This window comes from Halteromyces radiatus (assembly GCF_025201355.1).
Source record: "Halteromyces radiatus strain CBS 162.75 chromosome Unknown BX664scaffold_1, whole genome shotgun sequence".
NCBI lineage: Eukaryota > Fungi > Mucoromycota > Mucoromycetes > Mucorales > Cunninghamellaceae > Halteromyces > Halteromyces radiatus.
In genome coordinates, this window is record NW_026251687.1 from 2,931,604 (window position 1) to 2,948,986 (window position 17,383).

The following is a 17,383-nucleotide window of genomic DNA, read 5'->3' on the forward strand; positions in this document are numbered from 1 at the left end:
GCTCAGACCATATTTCTCATCTAACTTTATTCAATCTCTTTTTCTTCTTTTTTTTTCATAAGTATTTGATGATTTTATACTCCTTTTTATCATCATTTATTGATCTTTTCATCAAAAAGGTGATTAATAAAATAAAATAGAATAAAATAGAATAAAATAGAATAAAATAGAATAAAATAGAATAAAATAGAATAAAATAAAATAAAATAAAATAAAATATTAGTATATTATGATGATTCTTATATAGTGATAATGCATATCACATGAGATATTTTTACTGTCTAACATTTTTTTTTTTTTTTTGTGTTGCTTGAATATAATTTAATTTTGATCTTTTCTTTCATTTATCTTTCTTCAAAAGTGAGACAGAGAGAATGAAATAATTTCATGATGCTTTATTCTATATATAATAATCATTATTGTAAGTAAAATTATACATATTTTTTTTTTCATGCCAAATAGGTGAACAAAGGAACACTTGAATTCAATTACCGACTCTCCAGCTTTACAAGCTTAAGTTTTTATTTTTTCCGTTTTTATTGAATTCACTTTTTTCTCTTCTTCTTTTTTTTTTAAGCGCCTTATCCATTCTTACCATTCTTTCAACAAAGACATATCTACTGGGCAACTTACATGGACTCGTTAGCTTCAAGGTTGCAAAACAATGCTCAATTATACCATCGATTAACCCAGGATTTGCAACAAGAACATGATATCTCATTAGCTTATGAAGATGTTTCCACTCGACGTTCAGCAGTATCTGAAAAATTGAAAACTCTTCAACTTGAACTTGACTTTTTGAAGAAAAGTGCGTAAGTATTATATATATTTGTATTTAATATAAACTTTTAAATTGGCATTCACTCTTTTTTTTTTTTGTTTAGAAAAAAGGATTATGACAATTTACACAAAGCAAGACATTTTTCTGTTCGATCGGCAGCTGCTACTTTGAAAGGAAAGAAGAAAGCTTTGATTGCTAAGGAAGAAGCAGAATACCAACAAGCATTTGAATCTGAACAAAGGGCGAAACGTCAAGTTGATATCGTTTCTGCAGAACTAGCTTCTCTTACAGCACAGGTGAGAGAATATATACACCATATTTATATTTTATATTCATGCTTTACTCTTATTATACTAGGAATCAAAACTTAAACAACAAAAAGATCATTTACGGAATATAAAAAGTCAATTGAATGGATTATTAGATGAGGTAATTCAAGTATAGATTATATAATAATAATGATTGATATATTTCTTTATTTAGGTATTTGCTGAGCCTGATGGTAGTGAAATCAGAGAACCTCAACTTCGTGCTGAATTACAAAACTATATAGACCAAGCTAATCTGGTAAGTAAAGAAAGAAAGAATGGATGATCATACTGATATATCTATATTTATTTATCTATACAGGCAACTCGTGATCTACAACGCTTTCGTGATACTGATCATAATCTGATACAAGCTCTACGTATTATTACAAAGACAAAAGATTTGATCAAAGTGGCTATCAATTATGTGTCATTTGATCTTTTTACTAGTCAATTGGTTGATGATCAACAAATCATTTATATAGAAGGTAAATAACTTTTTGAAACAAATTACCATTCTTCTTCCTTTCCTTTTCCTGTTTTTAATTTTTTTTTTTTTGTAGCTTGTCAACGAAATACGTGGGAATGTCAACGTAGATTGAATCTGGCTCGTGGAATCTTACCTGAAATTCCTTATCCTGCTACTTTGGATGTGGTCAATGACAATCATATGTTAGGGTTACGATTTGATGGTGGTTATGTGGATATTGCATGGAAAGGTATAATAAAAATAAAATTCACTATGATTACATACTAATTTGTATACAATTTTGTTTTTTCATATTGATGAATCATTTTAGCAAAAACACAACAAGGTTACAATGTATTAGTGACGGCTGAAAAGAATATACAAAGTGCAATGCAATGGGTACGGCATTATCTACGTTATACAGAAGGGGCTATCGAACGATTATCAACAGCAAAGGAAACAACGCAAGCTTCTCTATATAACGAACGGCGACGTATTTTTGATCGTGCGATATCCTCAAACTATGGATCATCAAATGTGACAGCGACAGCGCCTTCAATAACGGATGTTGGATTAGAGGATGTACCACCACCTGTTTATGAACCACCAGTATCAGCAGATAACCATCAACCTCAGAACCCTCACATTCCTGACGACATTTTAACCAATTATCAAAATCACTCTAATCCTTATTTGGATCCTTCTTCACTAGCAGTAGATTCTGGTCGTCATCTTCGTACAGCAAGTCAATCATCTTCCATATCAAGTTTTCCTGCTCATCCACCACCACCACCACGACCAGAACGACAACAAGTCACTGTATCAAGTACTATACCAACATCAAACGGTAATAATGCTGGTCAAGTTGGCGTGAATACTGCACCCATCAATTCAAACAATCCTTTCCGAGCATCTTTTCAACCTCATTCATAGAATAGATATATAGTTGATTTCATTCTTTATAGTTTTTATATTGTATTTTTACATCTTATATATATATATATATATATTCGATAATAAAGATGATAATCAAATCATATTCAAAATCTTATTAATAATAATAATCATAACATGTATTCAAAACGTATTCAAAAAAGAGGGTTTTTGTTTTTTATTACAATCATCAGATTCAAATCAGTGCTCATACTACTACAAAACTAACTAACTAACTAACTAACTATTTACATCCAGTTTGCTACATGTTTGAAAAGTCGATGACTAAACCTATTTGGTGACTAAATAAACCAAAAACAGACAAAAAAAAAAATAAAGTAGATGAGAACCCCAAGAAATATACCTGGTTGTTTTAAATCACCGCCATCTAACACATTCAACAATACTTACCACCAATGACACCACAAGCCCAGCGATCACCGGCATTACCAGTAGTCTTGGACAATTCATGAGTAGTCCTACCAAGATCATCTTCATCAGCGTGAACAACAATGGTACGACTAATAAATAAATAAATAAATAAATAAACAAATGTTCCGGTGAATTGTTTACCCCCCGCAATGAGACCATCTACACGCAATCCAACTTTTTTTTTTAATATATATATATATTGACGTTACCCAATGACGGAGTGGACACCAATCAACTTGATTTGATTATCGGTCACTTTCAAGGTAGCATTTCCCTTAGCATCAGCAACAACGTTACCGAGATCACCGACGTGGCGATTTTCATCTTCGGGAGCACCGTGGGTTTTACCGAAAGGATTGAAATGAGCACCAGCAGAAATACAACCTAATAAAAGAATCCACAATTATTTAAATATCTTGTTCTTTTTTTTTTTTTTTTTTTTTTTTACCATTGGTGTTATCACCGAATTCATGAACATGGAAACCATGTTTGCCTGGAGTCAAACCAGAGAGAGAGGCTTCAATAGTGGTGGGATCATTTTCAGATTCTTGAACAAATTTAATAGTACCAGTAACATCGGTATTACCACGAACGACACAGACAGCTTTGACCATTTTTTATTATTGTTGTTGTGAAATAGAAAAAAAAAAGTTGAAAAGAAAAAGAAAGAAAAAAAAAGTACCGCGTGCGATTTGCTTTTTTAAACTAAATAGATGATGTCAAATTCTTTGTCAGCGTCCTCCTTAGCCAATCAAATTTCAATCTTCATTGATCTTGGACGTTCCCCATCCCCCTCGTCATCATCTCTCCCCCGTTGCTCCGCGTCGAATATGTATGACACGCTCAGCGGAGAATAATTCATATATAAATGATGATTTGGTTGATGATGATTAATACATAGTAATGATTTCCATTGTAATTATTGTTTTCCTTTATAGATAGTAAAAAAAGAAACAAGTATATTTTATTGTTTTGAGGGAATAAAAAATTGAACATGTATATAAAGTAAATAATGTATGGATAAATGATGATATATATCTATACTATAGCTATGACCGAGTTTGATAATTGTCACACCAACCATTCACTGGTAAGCAACTCAAATACCTACAATTTGGGCAGATCTATTTCAGTGGCATATCAAAAAAAAAAAAAAAGGTCAGTTCATTGTCATTTACAGTTGATACTTTTTTTTTTTTTTTTTTTGCTTACCAAAGAAGGGTCAGGAGATTCATAAAATTGTTTGATACCAACGACAAACATGACAATGATGATAGCCAATGCGATAATCCGACCGATCCAAGTAAGAAATATAATATTCTTTGTTGCCATAGGACGAGTAGGAGCAATCAAAAGACCCATGACCAAACCAACGACAAAACCACCAAGATGGGCAAAGTTATCCAGACCAGGTAAGAGACCAAGTACAAGAGAGATAATAGTGGAGATAAATAAACTGATGAGTTCACGCCAAGGATGTTGAATCACACGCCAATTGATTAAAACATCAATAAACATATAGCCAATCAAACCAAAGAGTGCACCCGAACAACCCATAGATGCGGTATTTTCATTCGCCAACATGGCACTAAGCACAAACCCCCAGATACCAGACGCCATATATAAAAGCATATATCGAGGAGTTCCAAGACTACGTTCGAGATCCACACCAAGTCGAAGATGAGTTAACATATTGAGTAAAAAGTGGACAATACCGGCATGCATAAAGATCGGAGACACGAATCGGTATGCTTGATTGGGGATCGTTGTCAGAGAAGATAGACCACACATTTGAGATAAGGTACAAGTATCATTAGGACCAAAACATTGTCCATATACGTTGGATGTTGAGATATTGGGTAAAGCACGCATACAAGGAGTAAACTTGGCTCCAATATTAATGAGGACAGAAAAAGAAGGACCAATCATCACGTTAAACATGGGTTGAGTTTGGATCACACTGCTTGTCAATTGGTAATTGCGTACAAGTTCATAAATAAGTACACCTAGCATAGCCAATGCACTAAGATGACTAAAGATGGGTTGTCGTATCGGACCTAAAAGTGCACGTTTCAGAGGATGACCTTTGTATATATCTTCTTGTGGATATAAATAGACTGGTTGTTGTTGTTGTTGTGGTGGTGGATACATATTGTTGTAATACATTGGTTGTTGTTGATACTGAGGTGACATTGCTCTGTTTTGCATTTCAATATCAGTTGGATAATATTCATTGGTAAGTTTTCTAGGTGGTACAGGATGAGATGATTGTGAAGGCGATGACATTTGATGATTAGGTAGTGGAGGTGGTGGACCGTTTGAAAGGTGCTGATGATCTTGAGATTGTGGCAAGTTTGAAGATGATCCTTGGATAGATTGTGAGGTATTAGGCATATCGTTTGTAGCAAATGAGTTTGCTCTATGATAAGAAGAAGAACTTGGACGACCCATTTGTTGAGTTGAGTACCTTTTTTTATATAAAAAAAAAATAAAAAAAAAAATAAAAAGAAAAAAATAAAAATAAAAAAAAAAAGAAAAGAAAAGAAAAGAAAAAAAAAAGCCAAGCTTTTTTCGTTTCCCCTTTTTCTTTTTTTTGATCAAATCAATATCCATAAATAGCTTTGTCTGCTGGAATAGTTCAATCACCGTCTTCCTATTTTCCTTTTTTTTTCACTATACAAAAATAACAAAAAGTTATGTATTATTTGGCTGCATCATTCATTTGATATTGGTATTACAAATGGTTTGATTTGAATGATTTTTTTATTTCCCTACTGTTCCTAATCTTTATTTTTTTTTCTATATGTTTCGTAGCGGGATTCGAACCATAAAACCAAGGGCGTCAGGTCTAACCCCTTTTCTTTTCTTTTCTTTCTCTCTTTCTCCATGTGGCCATGTTGGAAACGATCAATGGACAATATATTGTTCTTGGAGTATGTTGTTTGATCGGTACTCTTGCTCTGACTACACAATGGTTTGTATTAGTACCTTCTCTAGGAGGTTGGTCTTCACCACAAACACTCAAGTCTCTTGGACCTTTGAATCTTGGTATTTTGGTTCTATCCTATTATTATTATTTGGCCATTGTTACTGATCCTGGGAAAGTACCGGAAGGTTGGGTAAGTAAATATATATATAGATATTAATATACTGTTTTTTTTATATTCCAAAACTCAATTCTTCTTTCAAATATTCATGTGTGGAATATTTACCAACAATAGGAACCTCCGTATTCATTGATACAACGACCTGAAGAAGTCCAATCAAGTAAAGGTGAAACTGGTCCTAGGTTTTGTCGTTCTTGTGATGCTTATAAACCTCCTCGTGCTCATCATTGCCGTGTCTGTCGACGTTGTGTGTTAAAGATGGATCATCATTGTCCTTGGATAAACAATTGTGTTGGTCATGGAAACTATCCTCACTTTATTCGTTTCGTCTTCTCCGTCAGTCTGACTTGTGGTTATGCGTTGTATCTCTTAGTCTGGCGATTGATTCAAATCCTCGATATGAATAGTTTGGTAAGGAAAGAGAAATGATTAAATATAGGTCAAACTGATAACCTTTTTTTTTATTATTCCATTTTATTTAAGCAAAATGCTCTTAGACCTGTGAAAAGGACGGAAATGATTTTTATGGTGATTGATATAGTTGGTGTTTTTATCACAGTTTTCTCAGTATCAATCCTTTCTGTCTATCATGGTTATTGTGTCATCAAAGGTCAAAGTACTATTGAAGCTTGGGAAAGATCAAAAGTCAAGAATTTGATTAAAAAGAAGAAAATCATGCCGGTAAGACACAAATCAATGATATATTTTTAGTCTAATCACATATAAAATTAGGTCGACTTTCCTTATGATCTTGGACCCTTTAGAAATATCGCCTCTGTACTAGGAAACAATATCCTTCTTTGGCCTTTTCCCTTGTCTAGTATAGGAGATGGATTGACATATACTTTATTGCCCAATACTGGTAATCACTATTTTTTTTTTTTTTAATTCTTCTGTCATAGCACTGGTTCTAGATGACACATTCAATTTTTTTTTTATTTATAGATCCAAAATTACCTTATTATTGGCCACCAAGAGATCCAAATGATTTACGACCGTCTATCTTCGATCAGCAACAAGAACAACAATATCAGTATCAACAACAATCAAATCATACTCAATTGGTTAGAAGAGATTCTGAAGGTTATTTAGTACGTGAAATATCTATAGAGGAACGAATGAAGATGTTGGATGAATTGTCAGGAGAATATCATCATAATGTAGAAGAAACAACAGCAATCACAACAAACACTGTTGATCTAGAATCAAGTGACGTTATCTCATCTGCAGGAATACATCCTTCATTCTATTATTATGATTCTGGAAGTGATTCGGACTATATGGATGACAATAATGGCTCATACAACAACAACAGCAATGGAAATATAGATACTTATATTAATGATGATGAACTCCTTTGGGAAGATATTGATGATGTAGGATTGATACAACCTTTACGGTCGAATACTGTATTGAATAAAGAAACAACCATTTGAAACTCAGTTTGTCTTTTTTTCCCTTTCTTCTTCGTCTTCCTTTTTTTTTCTTCTTCTTTTTTTCTTCTCTTTTCTTTTTTTGAGAAAGTACGTCTTATTAGAAAAAAAAATATATCAATATGTATACTCCTCGTACAACTGGATCAACAGCTTTGAAGCGACTGATGACTGAATACAGAGGTATGAACTAATGACCCTGTTGTTATCTTTTTTTTTTTTTTTATTAATTGGTTAACCTATTTTTCTTTTACTAAATAGAATTGACACTCAATGCTCCTGAAGGCATCACTGCAGGTAAGATGGAATAAAATAGAATAAAAAAAAAAAACACTTGACAATTGACTAAGTTTCTGGAAATTCATATTTTTTTTTTATCTATTTGTTTGTTCCAAAATACAACAGGACCTATTGATGAAAACAATTTCTTTGAATGGGAAGCTTTGATTGCGTAAGTAAAGAATAATTAAAAAAGAGAAAAACAATAATCTGTTTTTATACCATTTTATATTCATCTTATTTTTTTTTTTAATTAGAGGACCTGATGGCACACCTTTCGAAGGAGGTTTATTCCCAGCAACTTTGACGTTTCCCAAGGATTATCCACTAAGTCCTCCTACCATGAAGTTCACGTGTGATTTCTTCCATCCTAATGTCTATGCCAATGGAACAGTATGCATCTCAATCCTTCATCCTCCTGGTGATGATCCCAACATGTATGAAAGTAGCTCAGAACGATGGTCTCCTGTACAAAGTGTAGAAAAGATCTTATTAAGTGTGGTCAGTATGTTAGCAGAACCCAATGATGAAAGTGGCGCCAACGTAGATGCTTGTGTAAGTTTGAACAACCAAAAAAAAAAAAAAAAAAAAAAAAAAAAAGGTGATGTCTTATTTTTTTTTTTTTTTGTGTCGAGTAGAAAGTATGGCGTACGGATCGTGCAAGGTATGATGCTATTGTACGTGAAAATGCAAGAAAGACTTTAGGATTGTAAATCAAGACGGTGACTCTTTTATATGTACAACTCTTTGTACTATGACGAGTTTAGTGAAATTATTTTATATATATATATATTCATCTTGATCAAGATTGGTAGATAATTAGTTAGTATATAGAAACTTCATTCATCAATAAAAACAAAAAAAAAAAAAAGACAATATGATCAAATAGATATTGCTTTTATTATTATTCCAAAGTATATAGATAAATAAAAGGACAAAGGAGGTATTAAAAAGAAAAGTGAATGTATATGTGTAGATGATGACTATGCTAAAGATGAAGGCCGTTTGTAAGGTTTTGGAGAAGGAATAGCTTGTTTTGCATGGGGGATTTGGTAAACATTGGTGTGAATATCATAAAACGTGGTATTGTTTTGTCGGTAAGAATGAAGTTGAGCGCTGAAATCACGTACAGAGACAGCTGCATGATGTAACCAGTTATTAGCATTGAGAGGCTGTAAAGTTGATTTGAGAGACACAGGTACGTTCATTTGCTTGATATTTATTGGTGTATTTGTCAAGGGATCAATAATACCACCAGAAGAGGATGCTGTTGCGACCATTTGTTGCTGTGCAAGTGCTGTTGCTGATAATGATCCAAATGGACTAGGTATAGGATGTCCAGTAATACTATTACCTAAAACCACTGATCCCATCATATTTCCTCCAGTCATTGGTGATGAACCTGCCGTACCAATAAAATGTGAAGGAAGCATGTTTGAATTGTAACCTGATTGTTGATGTTGTTGTATAGGATGAGCCCATGCTGAGTTTAGTGATGTATTTGTTCCTGATAACAATTTGTCATCTGTCATATGATGTTGTGCTTTATTGTCTTCTTCTGAATCCACCTCCTCATTTTCATCGTATTCACCAGTATAATAGTAATCATCTCGTCCTCGTCGACCTTTTTTCACCACTCTGTGTCCAAATACTTTGTAGACTGATCTTGCTTCTACCACAGAGACTTCACGAGTTCTAAAAGTTGACCGTAATCGATTTGTATCCACTAGATGACTTTTTTCACTATCACGTAAATACACTTTAACTAATTTGGGATTCTTCTTCATAAATACAAAGCTATCACGAAAACCAAGAAGTGCTGCTGGGTCCTTTGCAAACATAAATAATGTCCTTCCACGTTCAGGTAATTCAAAAGTTGGTACACGATATTGTCGTCCTATAATAATATATCAATGATGATAAGTTTATCATAATATCAAGTATATATATATTACCATCCAATAAATGTCCATCAGCATCTACTTTAGTTTCACCAGTTTCGTCAATATCACTTTCTTCTTCTTTGAATGTATAAGGTTGTTCATTTTGTTTTGGTTTGTTTGTATTACGCCCACGTTTCTTGTTACTTGCTTCACCATCACTAGTATCCATATATTCGTCAAATGATAAATCACTTTCATCATCCAAAAAGTTGATATCATCTACAGTACCAGAGTTATGATTTTTTGACTTGGGTGGTCGACCTTTTCTTTTCCCAAGATTAGATGAAGTGGATGTATTTTTCATGGTATAAAGAATGAAGAAAAAGTAAAAAAAATAAGTGTGAAAGTTGTGACAGGATAAGGAAAGAAATTGGGAAGAAAACTGCACACTCCCTTTTTTGTCTCCAAGTGATAAAACTGAATTTTTTTTTTCTCCCTTCACTAGTGACTGGCAGAGAGAGAGAGATTTGGAGACAATGGTTTTTTCGGCCAATGAAAATTTTTTTTTCTTTTTGATCTGTTTTTTTTTTTTTTTTTACACTTTTCTTCTTTTTTCTCTTTTCTTTCCCCGTTTTTTTTTAAACTACTTCAGATAGTGAGGAAGGTAGGTTTTGTTTTTAAAAAATAAAATGGAATGGTTAACTGATTATGATATTTATATATATATTTTTTTTTGTTTAGATTTCTTTTTTCGACTCTCTATACAGCTTGTGGAAAATCTAATCGAGTTATCTGTTTATTATTAATATTATCAACATGCAAGTTTTTGTCAAGTCTCTTGCGGGCAACACCCTTGCTCTTAATGTCAACAACAATTCTACTATTGCTGAAGTCAAGTCCTTGATTGAAGCTCGTGAAGGTATTCCTTGTGATGCTCAACTTTTGTCATATGCTGGAAAGTCTTTGGTTGATGGTGAACTCACTTTGTTTGGTGTTCAAGACAACAGCACTCTTCATCTCAATGCTGAATTGTTGGGTGGTGGTAAGAAGCGTAAGAAGAAGACTTATACTACTCCCAAGAAGATCAAGCACAAGCGCAAGAAGGTCAAGATGGCTATTCTCAAGTTCTACAAGGTCGATGAAGCTGGTAAGATCACTCGTCTCCGTCGTGAATGTCCTTCCCCTACTTGTGGTGCTGGTGTCTTTATGGCTTCGCACTCTGACCGTCAATACTGTGGCAAGTGTCATTTGACTTATGTTTTCAAGGTAAGTTTGAAGAAGAAGAACAAGAAGAATAGTTTGATATAACTAATGATGTTTTCTTTACTTCTTTACTATAGGATGAAACTGCCTAAACAAGAAGATAATTCTTATTGGACTATCTTTTATAGTTTAGTTTAGTAATATGTAGACTAGTTTTTTGATTTTTGATTCTATTTTTGTATACTGTTAGTATATGGATAGTAATAATAAAAAAAAAAACGGTTTATTCATTATCATCATTCTATTTATTTCACTTCAAATACTGTACATTGTGGGGGTAACTAGTTTTTATATATATACTAAATGATCTATACTAATTAATCTTCTGAAGCTGGTTCACTTGACGGTAATTTAGAGACAGTTTGAGTTTTTAATAACTCGGCATGTAAAGCTTGTTGTTCGTCTAATTCACGTTGGTTGTTTTGTTGTTGTTCCTTTTTCAAACGTCGTTCGTCGTCTTTCACTAGTCCCTGCCGCATAAGCTATCAAAAAAAAAATACATTAGATCATTTTAAAAAAAAAAAGATATCCCTTTCAAGAGTTTATTTACTTCTTGTTCATATCGTTGTATATAGTGAACACCATATATAGAAGCACAACAAAATACTATGGAAGTACCAAGAGTCACTTTGGCTGCTGTTGACATTGTATGTAACTTTGGAAGAAATTGACAAGGGAGAAAAAAGAAAAAGGAAGCTACTTTTTCCCTGGAACAATCAGTGGCTGAAATTCAATGGAAAATCCGGGTCGAATAGGAAAGGAAAAAAAAAAGTGAGAGAGGAAGAGAATGTAGAAAAAATTGGAAAATCACGCCGCAGTTTGAAAGGTTCTTCCTCTTTGACATACTTGTTTTAAGCAATGGTGAGTTCGACTATCCATCCATCCATCCATCCATCCATCCTTTGATCACATTGTCTGTACACTATCTATCTTACGTATACATGAACGAAATACATACTTTCACGATCAATCGAAATTTATATCCTATTATTATTAACGAATGGAACGAAATAGACGAGATTATCTAGGATGGAAGGATGGAAAATGATAATCTTTTGCTTGATATAGAATATTAATAATATCCTTTTATTATTATGTATAGGTTAACATTCCCAAGACCAGAAACACCTATTGCAAGGGTATCAAGTGCCGCAAGCATACCCCTCACAAGGTTACTCAATACAAGGCTGGTAAGGCTTCTCTTTTCGCTCAAGGTAAGAGACGTTACGACCGTAAGCAATCCGGTTATGGTGGTCAAACCAAGCCCGTGTTCCACAAGAAGGTAAGAATGAAAATGATATATATAGAAAATGGCAAAAATATGTGAACTAATGTGGTATTTTTTATATAAATAGGCCAAGACTACCAAGAAGATTGTGCTCCGTTTGGAATGTACCAAGTGCAAGTACAAGATGCAACTTCCTATCAAGCGTTGTAAGCACTTCGAATTGGGTGGTGACAAGAAGACCAAGGGTGCTGCTCTCGTATTCTAAATATATTTTATCCTTTCCACAATTTTTTTTATATAATCTTTTATTGAATAAAAAAATATCTGTTTTTACAAAGGAATACTATTTTGTCAATATCGTTGCTGATGTGATTGTTGTCTTGTTAAGGAATGACCTTGTGTTGATGATGAATGACGATGATTTTTTTTAATAGCTTGATCCTGATTACTATTAGTATTGTTGTTGTTGTTAGTATGCTGATGATTGTGTTGATTCGATTGCCGCATTGGTTGCTGATATGGGGGAAACATGTGGTCTTCAAAATAATCATTTTTAGGAGGACAACAACTAGAAAAACAAAAAAAAATAATCATATATAAAATAATCATATACAAAGCCGACTATTATCGATCATCATCTGACTTGTCCCTCCAATTTAATTTCTATAGTGTCCTTTTTTTTTTTTTTTTTTTTACCTATCGAACAAGGAAGGTTCTCTATATATTGGATCATGATATTGCATATACGGATCAATCATCGGTGGTGGCATGGAATAAGGATGTCTTGAATCTATGAACCAATATATTTAATCATTCATGCAAATATATATATAATATTTCGATCTGACTATTTACATGGTTCAAGTGGAGGCTGATCATACGGTGGATGATAATGGTTCATCCTACTTGTTGGGTAGTAAGAAGATATTCCTTGTGGATGATTATAGAAACTGTTGTTTGTATATGGAGTATACGAATTCATAGGTATTGTAGGGTGATGATGATTAAAAGCATTAAAATTTCGTTGATAAGGATCGTTATATGCACCAAACATGATCAGAAAAGGGTAATAATTGAAAAACAAAAAAAAAAAAAAGAAAGAAAGAAAGAAAAAGGCTCTATAAAACTGTAATCCTTATTTCCTCTTTATATATATATATAAATCATGATACTAATTGGGTATTACAAATATTCTCTTTTTTATCTCACACACACCTCGGCAACTCACTATAAATATTTGCTTTGACAGCTGATATGAATAAAACTATAAGCTTTTCCCTTTGGCTTTGCCTAGATAAAAATGACGGAGGTTAAATTCAAGATTGTTTATTGATTTTTGGGAGAGTGTCAAAAAGGTGCCACTTTTCTTTCCTTTTTTTTTTTTTTTTTTTTTTTTTTTTAGAAGAATGCGAAAATGTCATTCTTACGATTAACACAGCCTTTACCTTTTCGGACGACAAACTTATCTTATAGATATGCTTCCACTCAAAAAACACCTATAGATTTTACTAAAATAGAAGCCAAATGGAGAAAACGATGGACTCAAACACCTCCTTTCCGTCAAGGACCAAACGAAAATACAATCGACAAACCCAACTACTATGTACTCTCCATGTTTCCTTATCCAAGTGGTATGCTCCATATGGGTCACGTTCGCGTTTATACCATTAGTGATACTATTCAACGATTTCGACGCATGAATGGTTATAATGTATATTATCCTTTTCCACAACAAGATCTATCTTACTTATTCCTGTTCTTTTTTTTTTTCTTGTCTATTCTCATTAGGTACTTCACCCTATGGGTTGGGATGCATTCGGTTTACCTGCTGAAAATGCTGCTATTGAACGTGGTATTCTTCCTGCTGAATGGACGGTCAAGAATATTGCGATTATGAAGGAACAAATGAACAAATTGATGTTAGATTTTGATTGGTCAAAGGTATTACAAGACATTGATGCATATTTATTAGTCAATGATAGAAAAAGAAGATGTGTTGTACGTTGGATTGACGGTTTATGTTTGGATACTATCTCTAATTTAGGAATTGGCGACATGTGATCCGTCTTATTATCGTTGGACTCAGTATATCTTTTTGGAACTTTACAAGGCTGGCTTAGCATATCAAAGGGAAGCGGTTGTGAATTGGGACCCTGTGGATCAAACAGTTTTGGCAAATGAACAAGTGGATAATGAAGGACGATCTTGGCGATCGGGGGCTTTAGTGGAACGCAAAAAGTTAAAGCAATGGTTTTTCAAAGTGACTGAATTCGCTGATGTAAGTTGATTTCATATCAAAACGTATAAAAGAAAAATATTCTATATCTTGTACCTTATTTTTTTTTCTCTGTCCTTTTTTTTTTCTCACTGTATTTCGATCATCAGGATTTATTGAAGGATATTGACTTGTTGAAAAACTGGCCAGAACGTGTAAAACAAATGCAACGTCATTGGATTGGAAAATCAAAAGGTGTCGAATTCAAATTTCCTATAGTAAGTGATTCTTCGATAAAAATAATAATAATAAAAAAGGTAAATTATTGAGAACTAATTAATTTTATTGTATTAGGTCTCCAACAACAATCATCTAAAAGTATTTACTAGTCGTCCTGATACTATCTATGGCGTACAATACCTAGTAATATCACCTGAACATCCTCTTATCAACAAAGATATACTACCTGCTGAACATGCCGAACAAACTTTGTCATTTGTACAAGATCTTGAAAAAGTACAAAATATGGAAGAAGCTGAACAAAGCAAAAAGGGTAACCACAGAAAAAAATCAATAATGTCATTGTTGATCCTGATGATGAATTCTCTCTCACACTCTTTTTTCTTTTTTTTTTTCGTTTATTTTAATAGGTGTTTTTACTGGTTTATACGCAACCCATCCTCTAACTCAAGAAAATATTCCAATTTACGTGGCTCCTTATGTACTTTCAGATTATGGAACTGGTGCTGTAATGGGTGTACCTGCTCATGACAAGCGTGATTGGGATTTTTGTCGAGCGAACAATGTGGTTGATAAAGTCAAGTTCGTTGTAGAGCCTAGTATTCAACCGGTGGATGGATCTTATTCTCAAGATGAACCTTTCACTAGTCAAGGTATTCTCACTGAACTATCTGGAAAATACAAAGGAATGAAATCAAAAGAAGCCATGAAGGCCGTGTTAAAGGATGCTATGCAATCAGGTTTCGGTCAGCCAGCTACCCAGGTAATGTACAAAGATATCTATGTTAATCGATTTACTTATATATTTTCTTTTCAGTATCGTCTCAAGGATTGGTTGTTATCGCGTCAACGCTACTGGGGTGCTCCTATTCCAATCATCCACTGTCCATCATGCAAGGTAAGAAAAGAAATCTGATAATAACAAAAGGATACGTTGTTTTAATTATATTTTTCCTCTCATGATATATAGGTGGTACCTGTTCCTCAAGAAGATCTTCCTGTGACTCTTCCTCTAAATGTCGAATTCACTGGTCGTGGAACTTCTCCATTAACTCGTATGGAAGACTGGGTCAATTGTAAATGTCCAAAGTAAGTAAATCAAGAAAAAAAAAACATATCGACCGTTTTATTTCAAAAAAAAAAAAAAGGTCTGAATTGACTTTCTTTCATTCATAGATGCCAGGGACCTGCCAAACGTGAAACTGATACAATGGATACCTTTGTAGATTCATCATGGTATTTTATGCGATTCACAGATCCTCAAAATATCACATTGTAAGTATCTAATACAAGGAATAACAAAAAGAGGTAAATATATAATCTTTTTTTTTTATCGATGATAATTAGACCTTTTGACTACGATAAAGCATCCTCTCGACTGCCTGTGGATATCTATATTGGTGGTGTAGAACATGCCATTTTGCATTTACTGTATTCTCGCTTCCTTTCCAAATTCATGTTGAAACAAGGTGCTTATCAAAGTACTCCTGAAACCATACCTGGCAATGGCGAACCGTTCAATGTCTTGTTAACTCAGGTAAAAGAAGAAAGAAAAGCATAACATAGCATCCACATTAGAAATATTACTGATTAATTTTTTTTTTTTTTTTTTTTTTTTTTTAGGGCATGGTTCATGGTCGAACACTCAAAGATCCTGAGACTCATCGATTTTTGAAACCTGAAGAAGTGGATTTTACTGGCAAGTCAATTTGCAATCATTGGATTAACACATAAAAGGCAAGATGATTAACCTGTGATTTTACATTTGTATAGATATGGCGAACCCCAAAGTGGCTTCTACAGGAAAGAAAACCTTGATTTCATATGAAAAGATGTCCAAAAGTAAATATAATGGTGTCAATCCTGTGGTAATAAACAAAAAAAAAAAAAAATAGAATTCTATTTTAGATTGCTTTAGCGAATTATTTTTTTTTTTTAATTTTAGGATGTTGTTGAAGAACAAGGAGTTGATGCAACTCGACTTCATATTTTATACAAGGCGCCACCATCTGAAGTACTTGAATGGGATGATACCAGTATTGTTGGGATGAAACGTTGGCTTGCGAAGGTACTCAAATTAGCTCAATCATGTACATCAACTCAAGATCCTAATACCATACCACCACTGGACACCATGACAGAGATGGAACGGGATATACATCGTACGACACATCAAACCATCAAGCAAGTGACAGATGCCATGACAAATACATACAGCTTCAACACGGCCATTTCCGATTTGATCAAGCTCAGTAATTCTATCAGTGGATCGAATGTACCAACCCACTCTCCAGTTTATCAACATGCCATTCGTTCCTTGATTATTATGATATCTCCTATGGCACCTAGTATTGCAGAGGAAAGTTGGGAAGTGTTGACACAATCGACAGAATCATCATCGATCAACAATAGTGTCTTTCAACAAGCATGGCCAAAGTGGGATGCTCAAGCTTTGGTAAAAGATACCGTGAACTGTGTGATTCAAGTAAATGGGAAAACTCGATTGACTGTTCCAATTCCTGCGGCTTTAATGACGAATGTGGATAAGATTGAACAACTGGCTAGGGCTTCACCCCAAGGACAAAAGTGGTTGGGAGATCGACCTATCCGAAAATCCATCATGGCAAAGAATGGTGCGTTGGTCAACTTTATCCTGTAGTTTAGAGTGTTATTAGTATATGTTGTACATAATCCTTTATAGAATAGCTCTATTTATTTTACATTTAGACAAATAAAAAAAAAAAAAAGAATGAGTACCTTCTTTTTTAGTCATTCAAAATCTATTCTTATCTGTCACGCGTTTTACATCATT

The 17,383-nt window shown here is 33.6% G+C and overlaps 10 protein-coding genes across 10 annotated transcripts; 6 read left to right on the forward strand and 4 right to left on the reverse strand.

Annotated features, from left to right (window-relative positions):
* The first annotated feature begins 557 nt into the window (after positions 1–557).
* BX664DRAFT_272932 (uncharacterized protein) lies at positions 558–2,519 on the forward strand. The gene is made up of 7 exons (XM_051541200.1): positions 558–812; positions 885–1,077; positions 1,139–1,210; positions 1,265–1,348; positions 1,412–1,577; positions 1,653–1,808; positions 1,890–2,519. The coding sequence occupies exons 1-7, from the start codon at positions 634–636 to the stop codon at positions 2,489–2,491; spliced, it is 1,452 nt and encodes a 483-aa protein (XP_051405180.1). The 5' UTR covers positions 558–633; the 3' UTR covers positions 2,492–2,519.
* Positions 2,520–2,642: 123 nt separating this feature from the next.
* BX664DRAFT_321712 (copper/zinc superoxide dismutase) lies at positions 2,643–3,657 on the reverse strand. The gene is made up of 4 exons (XM_051543343.1): positions 3,372–3,657; positions 3,133–3,307; positions 2,903–3,012; positions 2,643–2,793 (listed from the first exon to the last, which is right to left on the reverse strand). Exons 1-4 carry the CDS (start codon positions 3,535–3,537, stop codon positions 2,783–2,785), a joined length of 462 nt encoding a protein of 153 aa, XP_051405181.1. The 5' UTR covers positions 3,538–3,657; the 3' UTR covers positions 2,643–2,782.
* A 173-nt stretch (positions 3,658–3,830) lies between these two features.
* Positions 3,831–5,437, reverse strand: BX664DRAFT_321714 (rhomboid family-domain-containing protein). The gene is made up of 2 exons (XM_051543344.1): positions 4,136–5,437; positions 3,831–4,047 (listed from the first exon to the last, which is right to left on the reverse strand). The coding sequence occupies exons 1-2, from the start codon at positions 5,372–5,374 to the stop codon at positions 3,973–3,975; spliced, it is 1,314 nt and encodes a 437-aa protein (XP_051405182.1). The 5' UTR covers positions 5,375–5,437; the 3' UTR covers positions 3,831–3,972.
* Positions 5,438–5,817: 380 nt separating this feature from the next.
* BX664DRAFT_254648 (zf-DHHC-domain-containing protein) lies at positions 5,818–6,918 on the forward strand (the record flags this gene model as incomplete). The annotated part of the gene is made up of 4 exons (XM_051540381.1): positions 5,818–6,042; positions 6,145–6,436; positions 6,470–6,711; positions 6,763–6,918. 4 exons carry the CDS (start codon positions 5,818–5,820, stop codon positions 6,916–6,918), a joined length of 915 nt encoding a protein of 304 aa, XP_051405183.1.
* Positions 6,919–7,630: 712 nt separating this feature from the next.
* On the forward strand, positions 7,631–8,455 carry BX664DRAFT_363468 (ubiquitin-conjugating enzyme E2; the record flags this gene model as incomplete). The annotated part of the gene is made up of 5 exons (XM_051548380.1): positions 7,631–7,646; positions 7,725–7,760; positions 7,869–7,914; positions 8,000–8,297; positions 8,381–8,455. The coding sequence occupies 5 exons, from the start codon at positions 7,631–7,633 to the stop codon at positions 8,453–8,455; spliced, it is 471 nt and encodes a 156-aa protein (XP_051405184.1).
* Positions 8,456–8,620: 165 nt separating this feature from the next.
* BX664DRAFT_321727 (chromatin remodelling complex Rsc7/Swp82 subunit-domain-containing protein) lies at positions 8,621–10,056 on the reverse strand (the record flags this gene model as incomplete). The annotated part of the gene is made up of 2 exons (XM_051543345.1): positions 9,698–10,056; positions 8,621–9,639 (listed from the first exon to the last, which is right to left on the reverse strand). Coding segments are annotated over exons 1-2 (1,201 nt in total), but the record flags the coding sequence as incomplete, so codon positions are not given.
* Positions 10,057–10,256: 200 nt separating this feature from the next.
* BX664DRAFT_321728 (ribosomal protein S27a-domain-containing protein) lies at positions 10,257–11,124 on the forward strand. Its single transcript, XM_051543346.1, has 3 exons — positions 10,257–10,289; positions 10,367–10,891; positions 10,966–11,124. The coding sequence occupies exons 2-3, from the start codon at positions 10,442–10,444 to the stop codon at positions 10,978–10,980; spliced, it is 465 nt and encodes a 154-aa protein (XP_051405186.1). The 5' UTR covers positions 10,257–10,289; positions 10,367–10,441; the 3' UTR covers positions 10,981–11,124.
* Positions 11,045–11,744, reverse strand: BX664DRAFT_321730 (uncharacterized protein). Its single transcript, XM_051543347.1, has 2 exons — positions 11,439–11,744; positions 11,045–11,370 (listed from the first exon to the last, which is right to left on the reverse strand). Exons 1-2 carry the CDS (start codon positions 11,532–11,534, stop codon positions 11,206–11,208), a joined length of 261 nt encoding a protein of 86 aa, XP_051405187.1. The 5' UTR covers positions 11,535–11,744; the 3' UTR covers positions 11,045–11,205.
* Positions 11,724–12,457, forward strand: BX664DRAFT_321732 (zinc-binding ribosomal protein). The gene is made up of 3 exons (XM_051543348.1): positions 11,724–11,749; positions 11,991–12,170; positions 12,244–12,457. Exons 1-3 carry the CDS (start codon positions 11,747–11,749, stop codon positions 12,379–12,381), a joined length of 321 nt encoding a protein of 106 aa, XP_051405188.1. The 5' UTR covers positions 11,724–11,746; the 3' UTR covers positions 12,382–12,457.
* A 1,047-nt stretch (positions 12,458–13,504) lies between these two features.
* On the forward strand, positions 13,505–17,318 carry BX664DRAFT_321739 (leucyl-tRNA synthetase). Its single transcript, XM_051543349.1, has 13 exons — positions 13,505–13,827; positions 13,905–14,057; positions 14,161–14,394; positions 14,502–14,609; positions 14,686–14,884; positions 14,982–15,334; positions 15,389–15,469; positions 15,542–15,660; positions 15,748–15,846; positions 15,919–16,108; positions 16,195–16,270; positions 16,345–16,439; positions 16,517–17,318. Exons 1-13 carry the CDS (start codon positions 13,531–13,533, stop codon positions 17,228–17,230), a joined length of 2,718 nt encoding a protein of 905 aa, XP_051405189.1. The 5' UTR covers positions 13,505–13,530; the 3' UTR covers positions 17,231–17,318.
* The last annotated feature ends 65 nt before the right edge of the window (positions 17,319–17,383 follow it).